The 27,133-nt window shown below is 34.3% G+C and overlaps 1 protein-coding gene and 1 pseudogene across 1 annotated transcript in view; one reads left to right on the top strand and one right to left on the bottom strand.

The window, feature by feature from the left end:
* LOC144971066 (N-alpha-acetyltransferase 15, NatA auxiliary subunit-like) overlaps positions 1 to 27,115 on the bottom strand; it is a 37,727-nt gene extending 10,612 nt beyond the window's left edge. The window contains exons 1-16 of the mRNA XM_078911409.1: positions 26,752 to 27,115; positions 24,439 to 24,523; positions 23,198 to 23,302; positions 21,775 to 21,863; positions 20,731 to 20,799; positions 19,028 to 19,162; positions 18,265 to 18,415; positions 16,283 to 16,402; positions 16,058 to 16,159; positions 15,704 to 15,810; positions 12,784 to 12,856; positions 11,558 to 11,721; positions 9,888 to 10,040; positions 4,706 to 4,834; positions 3,330 to 3,479; positions 460 to 523 (exon numbers count right to left, since the gene is read on the bottom strand). Of these exons, the coding sequence (XP_078767535.1) occupies positions 460 to 523; positions 3,330 to 3,479; positions 4,706 to 4,834; positions 9,888 to 10,040; positions 11,558 to 11,721; positions 12,784 to 12,856; positions 15,704 to 15,810; positions 16,058 to 16,159; positions 16,283 to 16,402; positions 18,265 to 18,415; positions 19,028 to 19,162; positions 20,731 to 20,799; positions 21,775 to 21,863; positions 23,198 to 23,302; positions 24,439 to 24,523; positions 26,752 to 26,808 (1,753 nt within the window). The 5' untranslated portion in view covers positions 26,809 to 27,115. The remainder of the gene's footprint in view (positions 1 to 459; positions 524 to 3,329; positions 3,480 to 4,705; positions 4,835 to 9,887; positions 10,041 to 11,557; positions 11,722 to 12,783; positions 12,857 to 15,703; positions 15,811 to 16,057; positions 16,160 to 16,282; positions 16,403 to 18,264; positions 18,416 to 19,027; positions 19,163 to 20,730; positions 20,800 to 21,774; positions 21,864 to 23,197; positions 23,303 to 24,438; positions 24,524 to 26,751) is intronic.
* On the top strand, positions 4,986 to 9,197 carry LOC144971067 (uncharacterized; annotated as a pseudogene).
* Positions 27,116 to 27,133: the final 18 nt, after the last annotated feature.

The following is a 27,133-nucleotide window of genomic DNA, read 5'->3' as shown; positions in this document are numbered from 1 at the left end:
ATTTTTAGAAATTATCTTAAATTATAAAATAATTAAAAAAAAAAATTATTTTGATGTTAAAATCCAAGCTAGAACCCCCCTCAAGGTAGTTGTACTATTAAATCTGTGCGAGTGGCAGATCAGCAGGTAGTCCCCCTTAGTAACATATAGAGCCCGAGTCTAGCCTGTATTTGTACTATCTGCTACCCTTTCAAAAGGATAATAGTCTTTCACCAAGTTTTCTCCACCAGCAAATAAAACCAAGTCACAGCTATAGAGCTCGAGTCTAGCCTGTATTTGTACTATCTGCTACCCTTTCAAAAGGATAATAGTCTTTCACCAAGTTTTCTCCACCAGCAAATAAAACCAAGTCACAGCTGGCTGCACTCTGAATAGAATCCCTTTGCTGGTGATGGGAGTCTCTCCAGGTGAACTATCAAGAAACATGAAGACTGACAATAAAACTGAATATAAAATTACCGGTGTCAATTTCCGCTTCCTCATCTGCATCTGTCAACGGATGATCATATAAATGCAAATACACCTGAAAATGTACAAAGGAAAAAGAAATCGTACATTCATTTTTTAAAAGGCAAAATATCTAATCAGGGCTATGTAACAAATATGCAGATGCATAAGAATTTTTATTAAAACGTATCTATAAATTTGCACCACATTACCAAGACAAAATCTACAAGCAATAGAAGTTTTGAACCAGAATGACAATCTATAGATGGCCACTAATACAAAAAAAAAGTCTGCTAATATGGAGACGTTTCAACATTTGAGTGAAACACTTTTCACATATATCCACTAATTCTTAGAATATTGCTTGTGGCGCAACATTAAAAATTGATACAACTGATTGAAATTGGTCTAAATATCTTTTTAACGACTCACAATTTTGACCTTTTTTTTAAAGGGTTTTACGGCGTTTGCAACACATTTAGGTTATATCAGCGCCAGTAAAAAGTAAGAAAATGGGATAGTAGAAAGTTCTGGAATTACAATTAAAGCACCCAAGAAAAAGTAAGACAAAGGGGAGCTAGGAACAAATAGGAATCAGATGTAGATTCCAAGAGCATACCACCAATGTACTAAGTTTGAGATCACCTATAAGTCTCATCTGGACACAAGCACAAAATCCAACAAAGAGGAATACATTCAAATGCTTACATTATACATTAAAAATAACAAATATAATAATACATAACAGAGGAAGGATTTACAAGGGAAAAAATATCTCCCAAAACAATAACTATGCATTTGACTGTTTCCCTCCCAGTCAGGACTCCGAACAGGGCCAGGACAAAACCAAGTAATCTCATTCCAAGACAAAGACAGAAAGCATGTTGGAAAACAGATATAAGGGGATAGAAGACACAGTATGTACCTCCCTGCCAACTATGGGAAATTTTGACCTTGAAACTATCAACAATGACAATAGGTAGGGCAATTTAAAATCTCAATGGCCAATAAACAAACTGTCTTTTACAAACATATAATTCTAATATTCAACAAAAACTAATTGTTGAATTCATCTATATTTCCATTAGTAAAGCTTTGATATTTTTGCTAAGGTATTCCACACACAAGGTATGAATCCATCTTGTATGTACAGCACTGCTTATCATGCAAAAACCACATTATTTTTATATCCCTGATTCGCATTTTCAAGTAGCCGAATAAAAACCACTTTAACTTGATTAACTATCTTTGTAGTGCATTAAAATTCCCCATGTATGTATGCAAATCTAGTATCATTATTACTATTTGGTATCATTAGTCATTTGAAATGTTATTCGTCAAATGAACATATCTACTTATTATTTTAGTCTTTGTTTTTGTACTGCTGAGACTAGCAGCGGATTTCTACTTTCGTTTTTGTCAAAATTTCACATGCAATATTTTGAGCAATCTGGATTAAAGAAATCTACAAATAACTTTTTAAAAATTTCTGATTCATATACGAATTTTCTATTGATTAATTCACTCTTCAAATAAACATCGAATTCAGGACGTTTCCATAGCTGCCAACTTTTCAAAAATAAAATAAGGAACGCTCATTTGGCCCGGGATGAGGGGACGATGTGTGCCCCCCCCACCCCCTCCCTTTCATCGAATCGCAACATATAAAAGTCAGCTTTTTAATTACTATTACTAACACTAACAAGTTTGAGATAACAGAGGCTAGTCCAAATGTTCCTAAATTATCGGGTTTAGTAACAGAACATTTGAATCGTTAAAAAGACACTTTCCACAATGAGATCAAAATTTCAGAACAGACAATATAAAGAAAGAATTCAACTGCCTCAACTTTGATAAGGACCAATACACAAGAAGCCCAATTGTAAAATAAATGAAATAACTTAGGATGGTTAGAAATGCATAACTGCCAACCTGGTACATCACCTGAGAGGACGTTTTGGGGTAAAAATTCGGTGAGTTCAGCTAAAAAGTAGGCGATTGCATATATGTTTTCTTTCATGCAACATAATGGTCTTTAAGTCGTACACAATAATAGTAGTTATAGTAAAATGCACCTCTAAATATTGGAGAATTCCTACTTCTTTACTTTGACAAGATAAACACACCTTAAAAATGGAGTATACTTATTTTTCTTGAACCTAAACCGTTACAAAAGCTTGCTTGAAAAAAAAAAAAAAATTAAAATCAGATGAAGATGTTTTTGTAAAGGGATTCAATTTATATTTCATAAATTAATAAAGGGAAATAATCATTGTCATGTTTAATCTATATAAGCAATTGATTTTCTGATTGAATACCTTCCAATCAAAGATCTGGATTTAATTTTTTTTAAATTAAAATAATATTTGTAACAAATAGTGAAAGTATCAATACTGTCTTAGAATATTAAAAGTATATCGAGGCTAACATCCATATTCTATGCAAATCTCCAATACATTATGAAAGGTTTGAGTAAAAAACAGGCGTCATATAAACAAATGGAACTTTTTTAATTGTTGAAAATCATTTTTTAAACCCTGCTCATCATCTCTCACTGGACACCAATAATAATAATAATAATAATAATAATAATAATAATAATAATAATAATAATAACAATAATAGTAGTAGTAATAGTAATAATAATGGATCAATAATAATAATTCATTAGGCTCACATGCCTTGTTTACCACAAATTAGTCAAAAATTACAAAATACGGATTTTGAACTAAAAATAAAGACTTATGGACTCAGGAAGTCAAATACGGAACAAATCCGTTTTTAACGGAACGGTTGGCAGCTAAGCGTTTCTGTAATTTATTTTTTTTCCTTTCAGAAAAGACACAAGGCATATAAACCAAAACAACGAGAATATCACTCACCTCCATTGCTAAATATGCTATTTTAGAATAAAATGGATGACTTCTCAACAAATCTTCCAGTCTCAATAAACTAATGTAAGACCGCAGAGTCATCTTTCTCATACAATAAGTGTGGAAGTCAAACTGATCCTCTATTATTTCCAAGAAATGCTGCAATGACATAAAATAAAAACCATTACTCCTTTTTGTTCATTGGTTGGCATGTGTCATGTAACAGATTTAAAAAGGGTGATGATAGATGATAGAAGAAATGTACTAGTCTGAGATAAAGTGAATAATAAGCTACTAGAAGTTGTGGACTGTAAATAATAACGTACAAAAATACTATTGTTCTTTTTATTTGAAGCAGTTATATCTAAGCTGAGACAAAAATCGACTTGCATACATAATTGCTGAATGAGGAAAATACTTTTGTATGTTTTTAAGGGTTTTACAGCATTTGCGACACAGATCATTCCAGTGCCAGTTAAAAGAAAGAAAATGGGATGGTTAAATAAGTCTAGATTGACAATTAAAAGCACACACGAAAAGTAAGATAAAGGGGAATGGTACAGATAGGGAACAGATTATGTAGATTCCAAGAGCATACTATCATTGTGCATGGTTTGAGATCATCTAAAAGTCTCATCCATTCTCAAGCATAGGATCACACTAAGACATTACATATTCAAAACAAGTATAACAATACATAAAAGAGATATTTACAAGGAAAAAAAAAATCATCCCCCCTAAATTTAAAATCTATACATTTGACTGCTTCCCTCCCAGCCAAAGACTCCGACAAGGGAAAGGAAAAAAAAAAAGTAAACTCATTCCAAGACAAAGACAAAAAGCACTGTGGGAGGTCAAGATCCCAATTCAGAAAATACCTTTCCACTATTACCAACAATTTTATCCAATACATAATTAGTATAATTAAGCATATTAACACGAGACAGTCATAAATAGATATGATTTACAAGGAGAAACAAAATTATTTCTCATTTTAAGTACATGACAACAGTGGCTATATACCAAAAACATTCTGTGATTACCAGACCCAGAATTTTCTATCACACTTTTTCCATCTAGACCAAATTATACAGAAAGTTTTGTCGCACAGGAGATGGCCACTGTTATCATTTTCAAATTTGGCGTAGACAAAACAGAATCCAGACAAAACTATTTTATCTCAACAAAGGAGGTAACAGAGAGTAAAATATTGCCTTGACAAGTGAAACAGCAAAGTTTTTATTATTTTGCCAAAAGGCTTCTGAACCAGTGGAAAGAAAATGATGACGTATAAATTATAAAAAATTAAGAACCTGAGTTGCAGTGATAAAAAAAAACAAAACAAGAACACAAAGTAAGAAAAGTGTTCTGTAATTCATACCCACCCGGTTTATTTCATGGCACTTTTTCAAGGACTCTCCCCATTTGCCTAATCTCTTGTAGGCAAACGCACACTCAGTCTGGAACCACATACACTGCATTTCATTCAAATTCTCTGTTGCAGAGACACCCTCCTGTCATGGTAATAACAAAGAATACTTTAATAGCATTTATAAATTAAATAAATAAATGGAATAAAATTTATAAAATTTCAACTAAAAGAAACTGAGTGGACACGTCTACTTTGCCCTAAAACCATATATACCGTATTAAGGGGGTACGCGCTGGTCGAGAGGACGGTTTTACTATGAATTCCACTAAAATTATCGAAAATGAGATTAGGGCACTTTCAGGTAATTCAACCTTTCTTTAACACACTGAAAACATTCAAAAGGCTAAATTTTTACAAAAAAGTGCTTTAAATAATTTTTTTGTGACGCAACTATCGTCTAAACGCAAAGTTTTTCCGTCATTTTCGTCAGAATCAACGTTCGATAGTCCTTAGTAACCCGCACTGAACCCCGGCTTATTTGGTATTAGCAGAAATGTCAGGGAAAGGGCATTTCCGTTCTTTCACATTCTTTCGCGTATGTGTCACAGGTCGGCGGGGAAATCGAGAAAATCCAAGCCTATTTTCCTTTCTTTGATTGGCTGAAGAGACGTCTAGGAGTTATTTTTAGTAATTACCGTCATGGAAAATTTTAGCTCACATTCCAAGACCAATCGTAACCCGGTTTTCAGTCACGTGACATAACAACGGGTACATTTCCGGAGCATTCGACTACGTTTACTTACGCTTCGATTCGAACTGATTTTTGGTCGTTTCATGACAAACTTCACTCCATTTACTTATTTGCAAAGTTTTATCATCATTTTCCAAAGAACCAAGAATTGGTAGATAATCATTTCGACGCCTGGATACCGCTTTAGCCAGTAAGTATGTCTATTTATTTATTACTAGTGAAATCAGATTGACCGGTTACAGTCTCAAAGTGTGCATTCCATTCTAAAATGTAAACATTGACGATAGTAAAAGAGAATGCTGCTCGTAAATAATTCTAAAGGCTAATTTTTGTTTTTATTTTATTTTTAATACGATTATTAAGAACCACACTGTTTTCTTTGATTTACATTAGACTAGTGAAGATCATTGAGCTTGAATAAGGAGATAACTAAACGCCGATCTATAGTAGATCTTAGACAGACAGATAGACGTCGAAAGCTAACTTAGACTTGGATTACCATTGACGTCAGTGAGTTAGAACTTAGAGATTATCTAGATTGTGCTTTTTTTTTTATAACCATCATTCTACAAGAGTCTGTGTGTGTGTGTGTGGGGGGGGGGGGGGGGGGGGGGGGGGGTGCTCTCAATGCTCTGAGGTATGGTTCTCGTCTCTTGACCTAAAGGCGTTTCTTTCTTTCTGATCTATAGTTTCTGCCTTTTCACCTTTCAGTGTAGGGCCACTTTAAAGTGAAATTACTCTAGACCAAGGCATTAGCCAAGCAGGTGGTCAGCCCACTGTGACTTTTTGTTACCTTATTGTGGTAGGAATTCATTTTGCCCAGAAAGCGGCCTTTCTGCCTGCTCTTTTAATTTCTTTAATGTTTTTTTTTCTTTGATCCAAAGCAATACCAGATCTGTGCTTAACTATGATTGGTAGCCAGAATTCTTATGTGTGGGTATCTTTTGTGCTTTTCAAGGCAAAACTTTGGGCTGATTCCAACACTGCTTAGCAGTAGGGGGTGCAATAAAAATGTTATAATAAAATTATCTTTTTAAAACCCCTTTATTCATCCCATAGTGGAAATTATTCTCCAGGGTCTATTCCAAGGGTAGATTGGAATATAACCAGGCGCAACCGCAGTGCTGCCGCAAATTGAGCTAGGGCGAGATGGCTTGCTCAATCCACACAGCACAGAGGCTGGTGATCGAACTTGGTACCTTTCCGGTCGAAGCAAAGACCGTAACCTGAGCTAAGCTAACCCCGATTTCTTTATTTTATATATATATATATATATATATATATATATATATATATTTTATTTTTTTTTTTTTTTTATTTTTTTTTATTTTTATTTTTTTTTTATTATTTATTATGGTATATTTATATTTATTTATTTTCACAGATTGTCATGCCTAGAGCCAAGGTTTCCACCTTCAATGCTTCCATTAGCAGCATGAAAAGGAAGTCACGGAAAGATGTTTTGAAGAAGGCAAGGGATGCGAAGAAGCAGAAATTTTTTAATGAACCAGAGCCAGCATCCACATCTTCTGTGACATCTTCGCCCCACGCAGCGACTTCACCTTTATTTCCATCATCTTTTTCTTCGCCGCAACCAACAGCTTCAGCTTCTGCTTCTTCATCATCAGCTCGTAAGTTGGATTTCTTTGCCTCTACGTCTGAGCCTTCATCTTCGTCTTCATTGGAATGTTCGACCATCGTGCAGCTGATTGTATTCCAGGATCTTGTTGATTGTCTTCTCTGCCCTTTTTGTTTCCAGTCTACGTTGGAGGTTTCACGTGATTCTTCTGTTGGTCTTGCCATTCTTCTACATTTGTCTTGTAAATCATGTTCAAAAGTTATATCGTCCTTTTATACATCTCGTAAAAAAGATAAATATTTTGAAGTTAATCGTCGTGGAGTCGCTTCATCCTTGGCTAATGGAAGTGGACAGGCTGGCTTAGCCTCATTTTGCGGCATGATGGATATGCTTGTACTACATCATAAGACCTTTCTTCGCCACCAGAAGGCCATCCACCGCCAGTTCGCCAGCTATTCGTCTCGTCTCCGTTCTGAAGCTGTTGATGTTGTTCGTCGAGCGTATCCTGAGCAGGCAGGGCAACCAATTGTTGATGTTGATGTTTCGTATGATGGTAGTTGGCACACGAGGGGACATAAATCAATGTTAGGGATAGGATGTGTGATAGAGAACAGAACAGGACTTGTAGTGGACCATGAGGTTCTTTCCAAGTATTGCCATAAGTGTGTGACAGTAGGAGACAAGCTGAAGGGGGATAGTGATAGGTATGCAGAATTCTTGAGTGGCCATAAGGAGGAGTGTGATAGGAACCATGAAGGATCATCAGGTAGTATGGAACAGGTAGAGGCTGTGAATATGTGGAGTAGATCTGTAGAGCGGAATGGACTTAGATATAGAACAATGATTAGTGACGGGGACAGCAACACCATCAAGCAGCTAAACAATTCGGGACCGTATGAGGGGATGACAATTGAGAAGAGGGAGTGTGTAAATCATGTAGCGAAGAGACTAGGAACAGCATTGCGGAAGACTGTGGACAACAAGAAGAAGGTAAAGGTAACGTTAGGAGGGAATGGAAAAGGAAAATTGACAAAGGCAAAGATCGCCAGACTTCAGAAATATTACACGCGGGCCATTAGATCACACAGTACTGTGGACGACATGCGACGCGCAATTTGGGCTTCTTTTTATCACTGCACCTCAACCAATAAACAGCCACGCCATGAGTACTGCCAAGAAGGAATTGATTCTTGGTGCTTCTACATGAAAGCCAAGGCTAATGGTCTGCCAGCACCTGACCACGACAGACATATGACCACATTTATTCTACCGACTGTAGCAGAACACATCCATGACGTTTATGTTAGATTGACTGATGATGATTTGTTGGGGAGATGTTTATTTGGAATGACTCAGAATGTAAATGAAAGCATCCATGCTTTGATTTGGTCTAGGTGTCCAAAACATGTGTTTGTAGGGAGACAGCGTTTGGAAATTTCATGTGGGATTGGAGTAGGAGAATTCAACAAGGGAGCAAAGGCATCGCAGGATTTCATTTCGGCAATAGGACTTAGTGTGGGACGACATTTTGTGGAGCATGGGCTAAAAGGGACAATGTTAGGATAAAGAATGCAGACAGAGCAGGTGAATTTGTCTTTAAAAGGAAAAGGGAGATGAGGAGGTTAGCACAGACAAAGGAGGAAGAACGTTTACATCAACTGGAAGGCGGTGAGCAGTATGCTGCAGGCGGCTTCTGATTGCGGAGTCCCAGACGACACGTGACATTGGATGGATTACCTCAAACGGATAAGTACCATTTTTATAAATTCATAACTAATCGTATCTTTTTTCCACAGGAGAATGATTCTTGGGTTTAAAACAACACAGTTTAGGGGGTTCATGACACTATATTTTGTATAATCTACGAGAAGGTTCGTTTTTTCCCATTTTCTCAAAATGTCATTTTCTTAGGGGGTGGGATAGCAGGGAACAAGATTTCTCAAAAACTGTCTATTCAATTTCTTTTTCCTTTCACACACTTGTGTGTTTATAGTGTGGCTACATTATGTCAGAGGCTTTTGGCAATATAAGGATTATATTTTTAGATATGGGGGTCCAAAGAGGGTAAAAACTGCGAAAAAGGAAAAATTTTCACAGTTTTACGGATTGAAGACTTCCGGATGCTATAAAATCTTTACTAGGATAAGAATAGAAAAATCCCTCTGACATAATGTAGAGCAGTATAAAAGACACCTACATAGCAAGTTTCAGTGAAATTGAATAGACACTTTTTGAGAAAAGTTGTTCCCAAAATCTGAAGTTTTCGGGCGGGGTACCCCTAAAATGCCACCTCATACACACCGATAGTGGAAATTATTCCAAAAAGTCTTTAGAAATATGCTTGGACACACATAATACTGCAGAAAAAGCATTGAAAAGATCATTTTTGATAAAACTTAATAAAATTGTCCTTATTGTGACAGTACCCCCTTAAGAATGATAGGGAGACTAACAAAAAACGTTGGACTGCTTTTGCACACTATAATTGAGCTTCTCAAAGAAAGAGGGTAGAAGGTGGGGAGAGTAAGATGGGGATAGAGATGCTGAAATAGTTTGGAAAGAGTATTATTGTTGAAGTGCTGCTGTAGTTCTATAGCAGTCAAAAAGTCACTTTGATGGATGACCACTTAATTTTCCCTGTAATTATCATTTTCCAGTAATAAAATAAACATCAACAAAACCTTTTCATTAACATTTTTTCAACTGTATAAATGACATGAATTGGTGCTGACAGACGCTGCATCACACAAATTTACTCAAAGTGAAATTGAAAACCAGGTACAAGTAAATTAAATTAACTCTTCATATGGTATAATATAGGAATTAAGTCTAAAAGAAAATTATGACAAGATATACACAACTCACTCTGGTGAACTTTGAACACATATCAGCAGCCTGTTGCAACATATTCGCCCTCAACATGTATTTGGCACATTTTGAGTTGATGTAACGGTCAGCTGTGTCAAGTGACTGGGCCTCATCCACTAGTTGCACAGCTGCATCAATATCACCAGCATGCTAAAAACAAGTTTTGTGAGAATACAATTTTACAAAGTATAAAAATGGACTTAGGAGTGTTAATATCAAGAACCATGAGTGGAAAATTTGTCTCCTTCGAATCAATATCTAATCAGTGATGATACTCACAAAAAGTCAAAAAGGAGGAAAAGTCTCGGAAAAACGGAAAACTCACCTAGAACATTCTTGCACCACAGGAAAGTAGGCAGGATGACTTCTTTTGAGTACTTGAAGAGTACTAGTGTGTTTTGGGCCTCATTCGTTCAATTTTAAAACGCCCGGAGTCCAGTAAAAGGAGGAAATTTTTTATATATATATATCTTTTTTTAAAAAGGAGGTATTTTTTAAAGATTTATTATATAAAAAAAAAAGTAAAAGGAGGAAATGAAGGAAATATCCGCGGATCGAGGATCTGAGGAGGAAAACCGAGGAAAGGAAAGAAAACCGCTGATTTCCGCGGAAAAGTATCATCACTGTCTAATACTTTAACTACAAATAAATCACTGGGACTCTGAAAAACTCAAAACAATGATATCAGAAGTTAAAATTCTAAAAATTCCAATTAAACATATAAATGCAATTTTGTAGTTAATGTAGCATTGCATTCACCATTGAGCAATGTACCCTGCCCTAAATGACATGCTGATCAGAGCTACTGTTTGGGACCACTACAAGGAGGGATATGGGTATTTTTATCAAAATATTTTTTTTAAAAACCAAAAACAAACCCCCCTTTGAATGGAAATTGGCAACCAATTAGAAAAGAGGTCAATCCATAACTATGTCCTATTTATAGAGCTGGTGAAAAACATCCAACATTTCATTTCAAAGCTATCTGGAACTGCATCTTCGACGTTGACTGGGTACAGTGTAAATTATTTACATATGTTATTATTATTTCAAAATTTTAAACGTCTTGTACAAGTACTTTCTGTTTTGGCATCGAAACATCACCTCACCTACCAGTAAAAATCTAATCTAGAAAACCCAGTATTCGGTAATTATTGATGTAATAATATCCCATACCACCCTAGTTAGTAAACAAAATGGACTCGCCTAATTTCTATGAAATATAATTCTATTCCATACGTTTTAGGCAGAAGCATCTCATTTGTTTATCCCTTTCTTTTTAAAAACATTACTTTTGTGTTATCTTTGTTGTCTCTTCAAAAATTACTCCCTGTATCATTTTAACTTTATATCAATTTACAGCAAATTGACCCAAACTATTGTCATCATTTTTCACATTACTGGTCAATGTTTGCAACTAATATTATCAAATAAATCATAAATTTATAAAGATAACAGATATTAGACCTCAGACATAAATCAAGGGCTAAAATAAAGCATTAGAATAACAAGTTTCATTGATTTATCTAGATTGATGCCAAAATTATGACACAATTTCATAAAAGCACAACCATAAAAATTATCTTTTTAAAAATCGTCCATTGTTTATAAACCAATTCCTATGTAATATCTATTACTAGTAAATATCAACAAAAAGCTCTCCTGACCTTAAATAACTTAGCCTTGAGGACATAAAGTTCAATGAGAAGAGGAGTATGATCAATACTGAGGTTGATGTATTCAAACGCCTTGTCTAAGTCCTTGAGATGATCATAATGCTGGGTCAGGAAATAGTACGTCCACAATAATGCAGTGGCAGGCTCGGTTTCCCCTGATCAAACAAATTGAAAATAACCATGCATGACAAATCCTAGTTAAAGTTTAAAAAACAAATGCAAAGGCTAATAAATGGGGCTTTACCAAAACTCATTGAATTCAAAGGGTAAAGAAATTTCAAACATTCATTTAGTTGAACAAGAAAAATGTACACTCAACACTAATCAATACATAATCCCGTAATTTGCCACAAACTTGGGCAAATCCGCGACCCATGGATTTGCGTGAGATAGACATTGCTAACCTGAAAAAAAATTTTTTTTAAATTTATTCACAGCAGTCAAAGACATTCATTATCATCTAGCATAACAATTGCTTCCTCTTAATCACATGGTTTCATGCACTGATTTGGTTTCACAGCCTTTTCTTTTGTTTGTTTGTTTGTTGCTTTAGGTCTCTTCCAACACAATTGAGGTTATATGAGAGACCGCTGAAACAAAAAAACAAGCAATCTAGCAAAAATAGTACAAATGTAAATCAAAATCATAACCTAAAGATATCATAAGCTAAATTATAAATAACCAAGAACAAACAGGCAGAAGATTTACAGAAAAAAAAAATATCCCCTGTCAAAAATACAATCACAAAACGAAGAAGCAGGATAGGCTAGTAAAGAGAAGAAGAAACGACATCACTATCGGATCGTACACCCATGCGAACATCATAGGTATATGATTCAAGGGTGATGCTCCCATCCAACCACCCGCGCAGCCTTTTCTTCTACGAACTTCAGAAACTACATGATGTGAAGAAACAATGGATGACACCCATAGATCACCAAACGACTTTCAAAAGTGAATCAAAACGGAAGTAAATAGTTGGTTCGATGTATTCTACAAGTATCATTTATTCACATTAAATATTTGTTGACTCTAAATAATTCCAAAATCTTTGTATAAGGTTAGAAAACTGGAATAATTGGTGATTAAGTTTCAGGCGATATAAAACCACAACCAAAGTACCCAATTAATCTAAGTGTTCTATATGATAGTTTGATCATGTGTACAATAGAGATTAAGACATTGAAAAACCTCCCAAAAAACAAGAGATCACTTACCTTCTGCATCAAATTTTCCAATATCTTTCAGATTATTCACATAGGAAAGGCAGAGGTCCTCAATGATTTTAACCTAAGCAAAAAAGGAAAAAATAATTCCAAAATTTTCAATTGACAGGGGTAAAAATAATACAACAAAAAAACCCCCCAAAAAGTAGACCATGTATAAATAAAAAATAAAATAATTCCCTTTATTCATCCCTAACAGGAAATTCGTCTTTAGGGTTAAAAGGTAACCGCCAGGATTGGCAGTAATTTTGGCACAATGTTTAATAGACGCATATTTATTACCGAACAAAGAGATTTTTAAACTATCTGTAATAGGTTTTGAGTTCAGATATTTTTTTCTGTAATTATCCTCTAAATTCGGAGACCTCGATATAGCCTAATAATGGCACATTTTGAGTCTGAATATGAGCCAAGGTCAAAAGGTGCCCGCCTGATACCAGTGTTAAGAAAATTTGATTTTTACTTAATTATGGGCTGTTTTCATTGGGTTAATGCTTGTAATCAATTGATAATATGAAGAAGAGATAAAATGAGATAGCTCAACATACTATGTTCAACAGAATATGAAATAAACAACTTGAAAGTGAAATTTGAATGCTGTTTGGCATGTGCTTAAAACGAGGTCAACGCATCACCTTTTTAGAAATCATGTAGAAATTAAATGTGATGTTTGAGCTCACGTGATTGAACTTTGACTATTAGTATAAGGTCAAAATTTACTTTTAAACGCAATTGCAGTATATTACATATCTGATTAAGTTTCATATAGAGTTCTTAAAAAGTTGGTGTTTCTTGTGACCTTTGGTGTCATCAAACACAGCACAATACTAAGACTCGACACGAAACTTTAAAGCTCATATGTAATGTTTATAAAATGTTTTATTATGAAAAAAAGCATAGATTTACTATCTGAACTCAAATCTTGGAGTACATGTATACCGTTTTTCCGATATTGAGGTTTATTGGTTTTGGTGTAATTTGTCACAAGCAACACGGCATGCGTGAACACGTGGAAGTTTGTTTCGTTAAATGGTGATTCGCAATTTTGATCCACCCTTCTTACCAGTCTTTCAAGTGCAGCACTTTCATTTGCCTTTCCAGCGTGGCTCCAGGCAGAAAAGGTAAGTTGAACTTTGGTGTCATCGCTATTTTACATTGTCACAAGCAACACTTGATATTGGATATTACAAAGTGCCACCAAAAAATTATGTTTTCAGCTGTTATTCTTTTTACAAATATGATATTATGACATCTCACATAAGACTGTGATTTTGACACAATTAATTATTTCCTTGTAATTCTATTTTTTTTTATGTTTCAGGATTGTATCAATCAAGAAAAAGACAAAACTCAAGCTTTTGACGAATCCAGATAAAAGAAGGGTTGTCATGAAATTTGATTTGATTTACTATTACCACACTAAATTACTACAAACAAGCAGATTTGAGCAGAAGGGTGGATGTTACCGTATAGTAACATGGATTCATTATCATGGCTGATATTTATCTAGTGTTTGTGTGACTTCTGGTACTTTTTGTGACCATTGGTGTCATTGGTTAAAATGTCACAGGTGACACTTAAGTTTGAAGTTTCTAATGTATTTCTGTTTTCATGTTCTTCAAAGCTTGAAATGTCATTGAATTACATTTTAACAGGCTATATTACATGTGTTCAGTTGCTATTCTTGATTTATTGAGGCAAAATTGCGTTCTAGTGCCGATTTTGACCAAAGTAATAGGAACAATGGTATTATTAATTTCTAAGTATATTTCCAATTTGAAAGTATTTAGTTTCATAAAATATTATTGAATTTCATTTTAGAGTAGGTTATTGTGCTTTTTTGACTGAAAATAATGATATATTATGGACGAAAGTGTGATTTGGTGTTGCTTGTGACATAAGTAATGGTGTCACCGGTCTTATGTCACAAGTCACATTCAGATGCTCTAATTTCCATATATATTTCTATTTTTGAAGTCTTTTGTTTCTGAAATATTATTAAATTCCATATTTAACTGTTGTTATTACACTGGTTTGGCTGAAATTAATGATATATTGTCGAAATTGCAATTTGGTATTGCTTGTGACATAAGTAATGGTGTCATCGGTCTAATGTCACAAGTGACACAATGTCTCTAAATAAGGTATGCTTTGGTCACATTATTTCCCAACATTTTATTCCAAAAGTTTCTGAACATTGCTGGTAATAAACATATGCAATATTGTTGTTGTTGTTAATGTACAAACATTTTTATGAAATAATATATTTGCATTCTATGTTGCTTGTGACCGATGACACCAAAAAGCAATATTTTCTCCAATAGTTGGTAATGTTATTGTACTATGATTGTTGTTGATTGTGTCTTTTTGTCTATAACTTATTAAATAAAGTTTTATACTCAACAAAAATAATTTGGTTATTGAGCTTTTTGTCTCATTTTGGTGTCACCAGAAACCTATAGGTATTGTTGACGATATTATGCTGCGTTAGACCTTAAAGTTATCTAAAGGGCCTTAAATTCATAAAGTACAGGGTTTTTGCTACACATATAGAAACATGAATGGACTATTATGTCACTTTTATTTTGAGAAAAAAAATTGGCACCTTTTGACCTTGGCTCATATGTAAAAAATAAGATAAAGATGCTCAAAATCAGCTATTGAAAGGTGTTAGAGAATGTCCAAATGAGTTATCATGCCAAATATCAGGCCTTAAACTAGAATATGTTTTGAGATCTACTCAAAATCAAAATAAAGTCATGTAAAACGCTGAGTCAGCATTTTAACCATGTCATTCCAAGAATGACCCCCCCCCCCCCCCTTGTAACAGACTATGATGAAATTCTGGTACCTAAAATGAGTACAAAAACCTACTAAAGTCTTGTATAAAAGAAAATGTCAATCATCTCACCTTTTCTTTGTCGGTGTACAAAGATTTGATAGACATGAAAGATGGAGGCACTCCCTTTCGCAAAACTTTCTTCAAGTATTCACCAATTAATCCTTTGAAAACAATCCCTATGGAAAAATACAGACAAAAAGGTAAATAGAATGTTCACCCGAAAAAATGATCCCGTCTTTTGCAAATCAACAAATTATATTATAAGCCTAGTAATATCTAACATGGCAGTAAAGAAATATACATATTTACAAACATTGTTATTTGTGAACTTGCACATTTTTATCAGCACACAATAATAGTGAAATGAACAGTTTGAAAATATGCAAATTGGTAATATTTTATCAAAGAGGAGAGCAAAATTACCTTTGGTGAAATTAAGAGGTAATCTTTTAGGCATACTGGCGTAAGGGAATTTTTCAGAAAAGTCCTTATACAGTTGTAACCTTGCCTCACTGTCATCTTCATCTGCATCAAAGAAAAGATAAGGGTAAAAGGTTATACAAGTTGTAGGATGAATTTTGTTCTATAAAAGATACCAAGCCAAGGAAAAACTTTGAAAGTATGAAATAAGTTTTAAAAACTGTTTACCTAAACACATGGCCTTTTCATAACCCGTATAGTAAGCAGAATTCTCTGGATTTCTTTCGATCAATTCTTTGTAAATCAATGAAGCTTGTTCAGGCTGTTTCAGTTCCATTAGAAGTTTTGCTGCAAAGAAAAATATCAAAAGAAAAATTAGATAAAAAAAGAAAAGAACATATAAAACAAAAAAAGAAAGTGAAGAAGAAGAAGGAGAAGAAGAAGATGAAAAAAATGAAGAAGAAGAAGAAAAGAAGAAGAAGAAGAAGAAGAAGAAGAAGAAGAAGAAGAAGAAGAAGAAGAAGAAGAAGAAGAAGAAGAAGAAGAAGAAGAAGAAGAAGAAGAAGAAGAAGAAGAAGAAGAAGAAGAAGGAGAAGAAGAAGAAGATTTATATTTAAAAAAATAAATTATAAAGTTGAAAACGACTGGATAAGCAATCTGCATAACATACCATGCTTAATTAAAAACATATTTACTCTAACTCTAACTTACATAAAAAAAAAAAATCCATATTCTCATCTTTTAAATGTTGATAATATGATAGTGATTAAAATAAAAATAAATTTATGATATATAATGCACGCCGCATATAATTTTGTTTTTGTGCGCCTAGAGCTATATTGTATGGGACCAGAATATTTCATAAATAATTAACGACTAAAACAATGATTTCCATGCAAATTCTTGTCCCTTGAATAACCATTTCTGGAAAAAATATATGATCTCATAATGACTTTACATCTTTTTTATAGCCACTATCACAGCTTTATCAATTATTACTGAATATCTAGCTTAACATGATTTTTTGGTGTGACGTTGAGGGTATCAAAAATCATTTTTCACTTGCTTATCCTTGTTGTTTAGGAGATAGTGTGTTATTGCAAGCAAAAATCAAAGTTGGGAGAAAATCACTTTGCCTGAAAGTGTTGTGTGTCATGAAACAATCCAGCAACCCACTGGCCTGACAAACACAACTCATTGGTCACAGTTGGCAAAAATACTTCGTCAGAAAGTGTTGAATACCATATAGTACCAAAAAACCCCAATCCAATGAAACAATCCAATGATCCACCAAGCTGCTATTTTACCAAAATCATGTAATGCTTTCAAAATAACCAAACATAAAAGTGACATAAATAATTACTGAAGAAGAGTGTATGCCAAATGATCAGAACCTGTGTATGTCAGTGTGCCCGTAACTAATCAAATTTGTATTGGATATAAAAGGTCAGTTGAATAAATAACTAAACTTAGACCCAAGTGATTTTCCTATATTATGTTCATTCTAGTGAGAAAAACTGCATATCATCCCAATTTATCTACGAGTAAAGTTTTTAAAAGTGAAATTTCATTTGTATTCTTTTAAATTTTCAATTCATAGCCAAAATATTAAAAATACTAACATTAACAATCCATTTCTAAACAAGTGTGCCGAATATCAACTTGCTAGCACCAGCAACTTTTAGTGAGGCAACCTGTAATCACAGAATTGCTCCTCTGCAACTGGGGTAAAAAAAATATGCTGGCACTCAAGAGATTTTATGAAAACATATGATGATTCCAGCATTAATAGTCAAATCTTTTAGCCTTTAAAAGCATATAAACCTCTCTTAAACAATGAGCAGTAACTACATTACTTATTCAAGGAGTTTTCATAGCTTTCTGAATCAATTGATACACATATATATAAAACAGATTATTGAAGAATTAAAACCATGACAATAGGAATGAAGACTTGCCAGTACCATAAAAATATTCTCACACAAGATAACAAAAAAATACAGTTAAACTTTGAACTGTAGCTCTATTAATCTTTATAAGAATTGGATGAGCAATAATATGTCTCAATTCTATGAAACAAGACATACGCCTCATCATAAATGAAAGAATAGTACTTTCCATGACAATTCTCGATCTAGATGTTGAGTTATCAAATTAGGGAAATAATATAAATGTTCAACTAAGAATAACATAAGTGTTAATGAAAGTACCTTTTGTTTCTTGGACATAGAGACGATCAACAATCTGTTTATCATTGTCTTTTAGGTGTTCCAATGCCTGTTCAATCATTCCAGCTTCTTGCATTACCATGTTTTGATAAAGGAGCAATTCGCTATGTTCATAGTCATAGGAAGGTTTAGGCTGAGGAAAGAGGAAGAAAATTTTACAAGTCTTAATTACAGGTTGATAGTTGAGTTGAAATTGATCATTACAAGGATAGGCTCATAGAGGGAAAATCGTCTATTCATTAACTCAACATATATTATTGTCTAAAGCATTTATTAACATAAACTCTCTACATCTTAATCTTATATTTTATCAAAAGATTGATTTAAAAAATGACATACTACATTTAATAAGTGGCAACAAAACATATCACATTATTACTTACAATCTGCCATCCTTACATGTCAAACTAGGTGAAAGCAAATCGGAATTCAATGGAGTTATACCATATATTTGAATATAACATTACTTCTTAAAAAAGTAAGACTACCCCTTCTCCCAACACCTCTTAAAAAAAAACAAAATAAATCTTTTCTGAATCCCAGACATAAACCGTCATGTGCCTATTATCGACTTGGATGGAATTCCCGATGTAATGCCACAGCCAAATCTTCAACTATAGTGACAATGTCAAACATTCCACAAATCTAATATGACAAAATGTAATTCTGAAAATTGCTCCAAAGGCTGACAGATACGTGTTAAAAGAAGGTCTATTCAAAAGCTTATCTATATACATCAACTCACCGTTTGTGTTTTTCTAAACTCGTCAAGAACTTTCAGTGACATATCATAGTCTTTGAGGAGATGGTATGCCATAGCATATCCTATCCATGATGCTCTCTGGCCAGGACGAAGAGCAAGAAGCCTGTATCGCGTTTCCTGCAAATAGTATTTAATAGGCTTTAATAGGTCAAGATCGTATAAGCTAGTTACAGTTCATTGTTAATTCAATGAAAAAGAAAAATATGATAAATAACTCTCCACCCTTTCTGAATAGATTGTGATATCAAAGGGAGAAATTTGGAACATTCTTACTCTAAAAATTTTGTAAAATGCAAAATAATGGATTTGGGTACAATGCAAATTCCTCTGTCCATATTCTTAAAATTAATGTCTGCCTGATCTTATAATGGGTGAAAGTTAACTGGGATCAACGTGCCTGAAAGACAGACGCCAATTTGCCTGAAAAAAAAAATACTATAATTTTTTTTTTTGCGATCTGTGACTCGCCGTTTGAGTGCCTACCTTCCCAGAATGAAAAGTGCATTAATTATATGATCCTAAAGGTGTTTTTTTTTAAACACTCATTCGCAGCAATCTCTAGTGATTACAGAATTATCTGATTTTTGGAGACACCAAGTTAAGTCATCACTTTAAATTAGTATGTATAGTATAAGGTTCAGAAATTGCAATACTTAGGGCTATTGCAATTTGAAACACCCCAAAGAACTAATCAAGAGACCCCAACACTTGTACTTGTTTTGATGTTTAGTAGCGATGATGCTCTAGTGGTGGTAGTGGTTGTGGCAGTGCCAATGCTGTGATATTGGTTGTAGCAGTGGTGACTACAACTAATATAACTTCTACTACTTTTGGGTCAAATATGGAAAATACCCACCTTTGTAATATAGTTTGATTTGGACCTACAGCGTTCTTACAGCTCCCCACTTAAAAATAATTAGAAAAATTAGACTCAAGCATAATATTATACCAAAAAAAAAAAAAAAAAAAAAAAAAAAAATTAATTTTAAATCAAAAAGTATTCTCAGTTGTGTTATAAAGAGAAATAACCCATTAATGTTTATTGGCAATGCAGTCATTGATTGAAGGTTTCATTGTCAAAGATGTTGGTTCTATCTATTTTCACTCAAGTTCTATTTAACAAGAAGTAGAGACTTAAATGCGATCTGAGACCATTTGAAGTATACAATAAGCTTATATGCATAATTCAATGCAAATCTTCAAAAATGGTGTGACAGGTTTAAGTGAAAACCAGCATTTCAGAACCAATTGAAAAGATAAATGTAGTACAAAATATGACGCATCAGCTTGATGTGACTGATGTAAACGGATATAACAGAAAAGTGTCACATGTGTATAATTGTCACAGAAAATTAAAACGGTGCATTGGTATTTCCTAGAACTAAAAGTTAATGTTCCGGTGTGCAACAATGCAGTAATAATAACTTTATAAACCCAGAATTTCCGGCATATGCCGGTAAACTTTCACCCATGGATCTATTCACACAGAAAAATATCTGGATTACATTTCAGTGACAACTTTTTTCAAACAAATTTTTTTAAAATGTTTTTTTTATAATTTCATTTATTTAGTTGTTTTACTTTATAATTCTAAATTATGATGCACCAAGGATTAAGCCAGGTTCATTTGCATGTTCTGAGATATAGTGATATGCTATCTGTCCGGCGTTGACTCTAAACCTTACCCTGTATCCCTCCACATCTCTCATTTGAATCTGAAGTAACGACAAGTCTCGTAATATCTGTAAATTGTCCTGCAGAAAATCAAAAGAATATAAGACATATTTCTTGTGTTGTTACATGCTGGAAGAATACGAAAACCAAATATGTATTTTTTTAAAAATATATCCCAAAACCTATATAAATAGGACTGAATACAGAAAGGAAAAAACAAACAATTTCATCGAACAGTTTTTGGCCACATGTGTAGAAATTATTCAAGTATTGATTGACATAAGTTTTAACACTGTGCGTCCTTTGGTAGCTGAGCTATGATGATCAGTAAAAAAGGGTAATTTTGACATAAATCGTAATTCATTTTCACTTTGTCCGACATGATCTCGAAAGTGTATTTCAATTTCAATCTAAAGATATCAACTTGGAACATTGCCTTGACACTGTAAAATTATTTTTGTATGATGTCACCTGAAGACAAAAACGAAGAGAAGCCATTGGCTCTTGTCACATTATTCATGCTGCAAAAGATGTGGGATGAACTGGAGAGGCTTGTCATTCAACAGGGTGGTGGTAATGTGGAGCTTTAGATTGGACAATTGCGCAAACACACAATCACAAGTAAGATGCCACAATAAAAAACGTTAATTTGAATAAACATTGTTGAAAACCAAATTGATATCGTTGCAGCTGTTCTTGAGGTATTCAAATCTGAAATGTGTCAATGATTAAAAACAAACACTGTAAATTACGATATATTTAAAAATTACCCTTTTCTATTCATGGCATCATAACTCAGCTACCAAAGGACCCACAGTCTTAAAACTTGTATCAATCAAAACTTAAATTTTGCACCTATGGCAAAAACCGTTTGATGAAATCTTATATAGTTTTGGAGTTATATCAAATCGGAAATGTGTCAATATTTAAAAAAAAACAAACACTGTATCATTATCATAACTATTTCATACCAGAAGATTTTGGACAACATATGTGATTATAAAGGCACTTGAAAATATATTTTAATACAATGGTTGATTTTATTGTATAATTACCTTATCCCATTTCAAGGCATTTCTATAACACTTGATTGCCTCATCGTACTTGCGGTCAGATCTTTGGAGAAGACCATAAACATGCCAACCTTAAAAATGTTAAGGAGTGTAACAAATTTGAGATTAAATCCCTATTCAAATGAGGTCATTATTATTAAAATCATGTTACTTAAACCTTAAAAATTGTATCACGGCACATGAGTAAATAATAAGAAACAAATATATTTTTCCACTTCCAAGTAAAATAGATGAAAGCATCCTCCAATGTTATTGTGTTCAGTGCTTGGCCCTTATTATTTCACAAATATACACAAAGCCCTTAAGAAACATCATCACGACCTTATGTCGTCATCATATCTACGCCACTGATACCCAGCTATACACTACCATTTCATAAAAAAAAACATCGAAGAAACAAAAGAATGACTCGCAGCATGTCTAGATAACGTTAAAGGATGGATGACAAACAAGCTTAAATTCAATGAGGACAAAACTGAGCTGATTGTATTAAAAAAGACAGAAAAGGATATACTTGGCTAACTGTCCTTCGACGAATCTGTTATTAAAAATTCCAATGTTGTTCGAAACCTTGGCTTCTATTTTGACACTCACCTAGACATGTGCGCAGACATAACAAAGTGCTGTCAGGCAGTTCATAGCGCTCTCAAAATGATATGCAGAATACGACATTTATCCATGCCCTTGTAACCAGCCACTTGGATTATTGTAACACTCTGCTGTACGGCCTACCAAAAATATTGCTGAACAGACTACAGTTGATGCAAAACAAAGCTGCTAGTATAGTTACAAGGACAAGGCCTGGGACAATATAACACCGGCCCTTAAGTCATTACACTGGCTTCCAATAGAGAAAAGAATAATATACAAAAATTGCATGATTCGCTTACAATTGCCTTCACCATAGATCACCTGAATACCCTTGGGATAATCTAAACTAACTCAATCTCTGTGATCAGGCAGTTCTTCGCTAATGGAGGAAAGCATCCCAAGAACAAAGTTTGCTGAGTGTGATTTTGCATTTCGACTCCATTTCGATATGGAATTCTTTAAAACCTAAAACCCTGACAATGTGAAAGGCGACCAATCTTTTTCATTCTGCTTATCGTGATTCTATATGAACTTCGTACAAGATATGTGTGTGATTGTTGTAGTGATTTTGTAGTTGAATGAATGAACGAACATGTGTGATACCAAAAAAACTATTGTAAAGCACCTCTGAGCACTATTTGTGGATACTGGCGCTATATCAAATAATAATTTTAATAATAAATAATAATACTGCCATGTTTAAAATCTGTTTAAATATTAACTGAATTCTAAATCAAAAGAAAAACCAAATTCCCATTTTAAAAATGATGAAGATGCTTAGTTAATCATAACAACATTTCTGCAACAAGGATACAGACATGACTTGTTAAGTCATTCCGAAGACCTCTTCGCACAAAATCATATGCTTCCTCTTTACGTCCAAGGCAGTTCAAAGTCAATCCTTTCATAGCCAGGGTTTCTGAAAATGTAGTCCAAATATAATACATATGTTAAAATTAATAAGTAATGCATGGGTGCTTGTACCAAAGTATCAAAATGCCTGCAGAAATTTCCAACCAGTAGTTTAAGTGGTGATGATGATGGTGGTTGGAGTATTTGAGGTAGTGATGATGTAGTGGTAGTTACTGTAGTATAAAAGGTAATGCTTATGTGCAGATGGCGGTAGTAGTAGTAGTAGTGGTGGTAATGATGATGATGTGGTGGTGGTTTTATTAGTTGTAACAGTGATGATAGTGCAGTGATGGAGGTTGTAGCAGAAGTGGTAGTAATGATGGTGCAGCAGTGGTGCCATCGTTGTGATGGTTGTAGTGGTATTAGTGGTAGTGATGATATGGAGACAGAGGTTGGAGCTCCAGTGGTAGTGATGATATGGTGTTGATGATGATGTGGTTGGAGTGGCTGTAGTAGTGCTGGTAATGATGATGATATGATGGTAGCAGTAGTAGTAGTGATATTATGAAGATGGCGGTTGTAGTAGTAGTAGTAGTAGTAGTAGTTGTGATGATTATGTGATGGTGGTGATTGTAGTAGTAGTGGTAATAATGTTGTGGTGGCAGTGGTAACAGTAGTGATGATGGTGTAGTGGTCACGGTTGTAGTAGTAGTTGTCTTGAAGACGATGTGGTGGTGGTAGTGGTAGTAGTAGTAGTGATGATGATGTGGTGGTTGTAGTAGCTGCAGTAATGATGATGTGGTGGGGGCGGTGGTTGTAGTAATAGTGAAAGTGATGATGATGTGGTAGTCGTTGAAGTGGTGGTGATGTTTACTTGGTGGCTATAGTTGTTATAGTGGCCGTGATGATAATGGGTATGTGTTGTTGTAGTGGTAATGGTAGTGATGATGAGTGGTAATTGTGGTTGTTGATGGTAGTGATGTTGATGTGGTTGTGGCAGTAGTGGTAATGATGTAGTTGTAGTGGCGGTGGTGGTGGTGATGATGATGATAATGATGGTGTTGGCCAGACCAAAAAAAAAACAACAAATTTTTTTATTTGGGGGGGGGGGGGGGAAGACATCGTACTGGTCTGACAAAAAGCTGGCCTGCTGGCTTATGCCAGCAATTGAGCATCCATGGCAATGGGAAAATCTTGACTCACCTCCATGTTCAGCAAACTTTGGGTTTCCTAGGATCTGTCTAGCATACTTTAACCCATTCTTGTACTGCTTTTGTTCATAACATTTCTGAGAGAAATAGAAAAAAATCCCACCAAAAAACAATGAGTGAAAAATAAGTCACATCTCAGTGCTTGCTCACTGTGTAAACCAAGCGGCCAACTTTTCATTGGACTAAACGAGACATCCTAACGTGCAATAGCGTCATGACCCAAAATGTATGTTTCGACTGCTATGACCTATAATCTAGATTTAGAGCTATACTCTCAATTTGCCTATTCCTTTTGTTGAAATAACTGGTCAAAAACCATAATCCGGGGACATGCCAGAGTCATTCCTTATTTATAAACAGTCTAATTTTATTTAAAAATTTTTTTCTTTTTCTCTAGATTGCAGTCTTGGGACATCCCCAATTTTATCGGTCTGATTTAGTTGTAAATTGAAAGGAAGAGAACAATTCCTACCTTTTTGAAGGATGTGTAGTGTTTGACACGAGAAGCAGCTTTATATTCGCTCCTGTTTGTGTTAAATTTTTAAGCGGACTCATTTGGATTAATTCTTATTGAAGAAGGAGGAGGAGAAGAAGTAGTGGAGGAGGAGGTGTGGCCGTGTGTGAAGGAGGAAAAAGAGAAAAATTTAAACAATCACGGTCGTAAGGTAAGAAAACTTCCGCTGAAAGTAGTCAATCACGAAGAAAAATATTTATTTCGTATTCCAAGTGACTTTCAAATGGAAACAAAAGAAAGTGTAGGAATGGAGATTGTCAACCAGAAAAATGTGTATGTGTCGGTAGCAAAAGAGAAACAGCCAGGTCCGACACATGCTGTGTGTGTTAGTTGATAACTGACTACGCGTGTGTTCGACACTGTCACCCCCCTCCTTGTCTGTGGGTAGGCAGTAGGCAGTGAAAACATCCACGTCCAGCGGATAATTGACAAGATGGAATGATAATAATATACCTAGCTGACTAGTTAGTTCTTTGACGCTACAAATAAAAAGTTTCTTTTGTTTTTAAGTCGGCGCCGAAAATGGAATAAAAACTGATTTTTTCGAGGCACGAAATAAAACTCTATTATTATAATTTTTGGCGATTCTGTCTTTTGACGTTATGAATTTTATTATTACTTTTAATTTTTAAAAAAAGTCAGCACTCAACAGAATTTATCGAGAAAAATCATACTGTTGGGAATCCGACAACCATCGGAAGATTTACAGGCCTGTAATCAGTCAGATCTTCCCAATCAAATCACAAATGCATGGCTCCTTTGTTTCCCCGAGCATAATTTGTTATAATTTTATGTCTCACAGATTTTTGTCTTATGGTTTTTTCATGACTGCCTTGTTACTAATTAACAAATTTGACAACACTTGTAAAGATTCAAACTCAAGGAGTAAAAAAAAGATAAATTCCATTCCTGACCATCTCAATGCTTGAGGACAAAAAACCCCCCACCAAATAGCCTAACAACTGCAGTCATTTTCATTTACATATTTTCTTTGATTACTCAATGATAGTAGGGAAATGATGGGCATAAACTGGAAAGTAAAAGAAATAATTATATCTTTAAGAATAATATCCATTCATTTAAGTTTACTTTTACAGTAATGTTCCAGTTATTATTCTTTTATTTACTCGTATGTTTTGCGTGTGATGCAAATACCCAATGAATTAAAATGTTATATAGATATCTCCATTTTCTACCTGATCAACTTATTCTATTTTTAATAAGTGAAAACCGTCGTAAATAAATAATCAATTTTTATAGAGCCTAAACTTCCACATTTATCGTGCTCTGCGACACTTTACATAATTAGAAACTGGAAAGAAAAAAATCACAAAACGGTTGTCATGGCTTGGTAGACCAGTTCATGAGAGTTATAATCTCACAATCACAAGTCAAGATTCAAATTGCAAGAGTGACAGGATTAAGGCAGAGAAGAACATTTAAAAAAACCCTTTCAAATCATTCTGAGTAACGAATTCTGTTCCTTTTAGTAACTTAGTCTTAGAGATTGAAAGTATCTATTGAAAGTGAAAGTTCAGTCAGTTGGAATGTGGGCCACTGGCCCACCTACATTCTTTCACTTTCACCACGAAATATGTTGTGATTCTAGGCGTAGTATATTCGGTTAGAAACAGACAGAAGGAAAACAAAAAGGAAAGAGTTTAGTTGGAGAATACGGGAATGATTGCCCTCGAACTCCAACATGCAATCCAAAAAACTTGGGGAAAAGTCGGCCCATTTCACATTTCAGCACAGCCAGGGCTGAGGAATGTGATTTGTGACCACACTTACGAGGATTCTTTTGAAGAAGCCGTTCTCCTTCGGAGGTAACGTATTTCTTGTTGGCATTCTGAAACGTTGTGGCCAATTTCACCCTCTCAGAATTATAATATATTTTATATCTTAAACGCACCCACGAGGTGCTATTCCGATATGGCGGTGTACTTTTACACACAAACACACACAAGAGACAGTTCCACAATCGGACATCAAAACTGCAATAATTTCAGTCTCGCGGAAAACGAGATGTGGATCAAATTATGTATGTTTGAGAAAACTCAATCATAAATAAATCACTTATTCAAAAATGTTCAGAAATATTGTATTAGTCCTAGAATTATGGTATTTAAATAATAAAACTTTCTAAATTATAATGTAAGCAAAATAAAGTCAT

The sequence above is a fragment of the Berghia stephanieae genome, chromosome 4, assembly GCF_034508935.2.
Source record: "Berghia stephanieae isolate SIO BIC M18660-M18661 chromosome 4, UCSD_Bste_1.3, whole genome shotgun sequence".
Lineage (NCBI taxonomy): Eukaryota > Metazoa > Mollusca > Gastropoda > Nudibranchia > Aeolidiidae > Berghia > Berghia stephanieae.
Note: the sequence above shows the minus strand (reverse complement) of the source record. Positions and strands in the feature narration are given on the sequence as shown.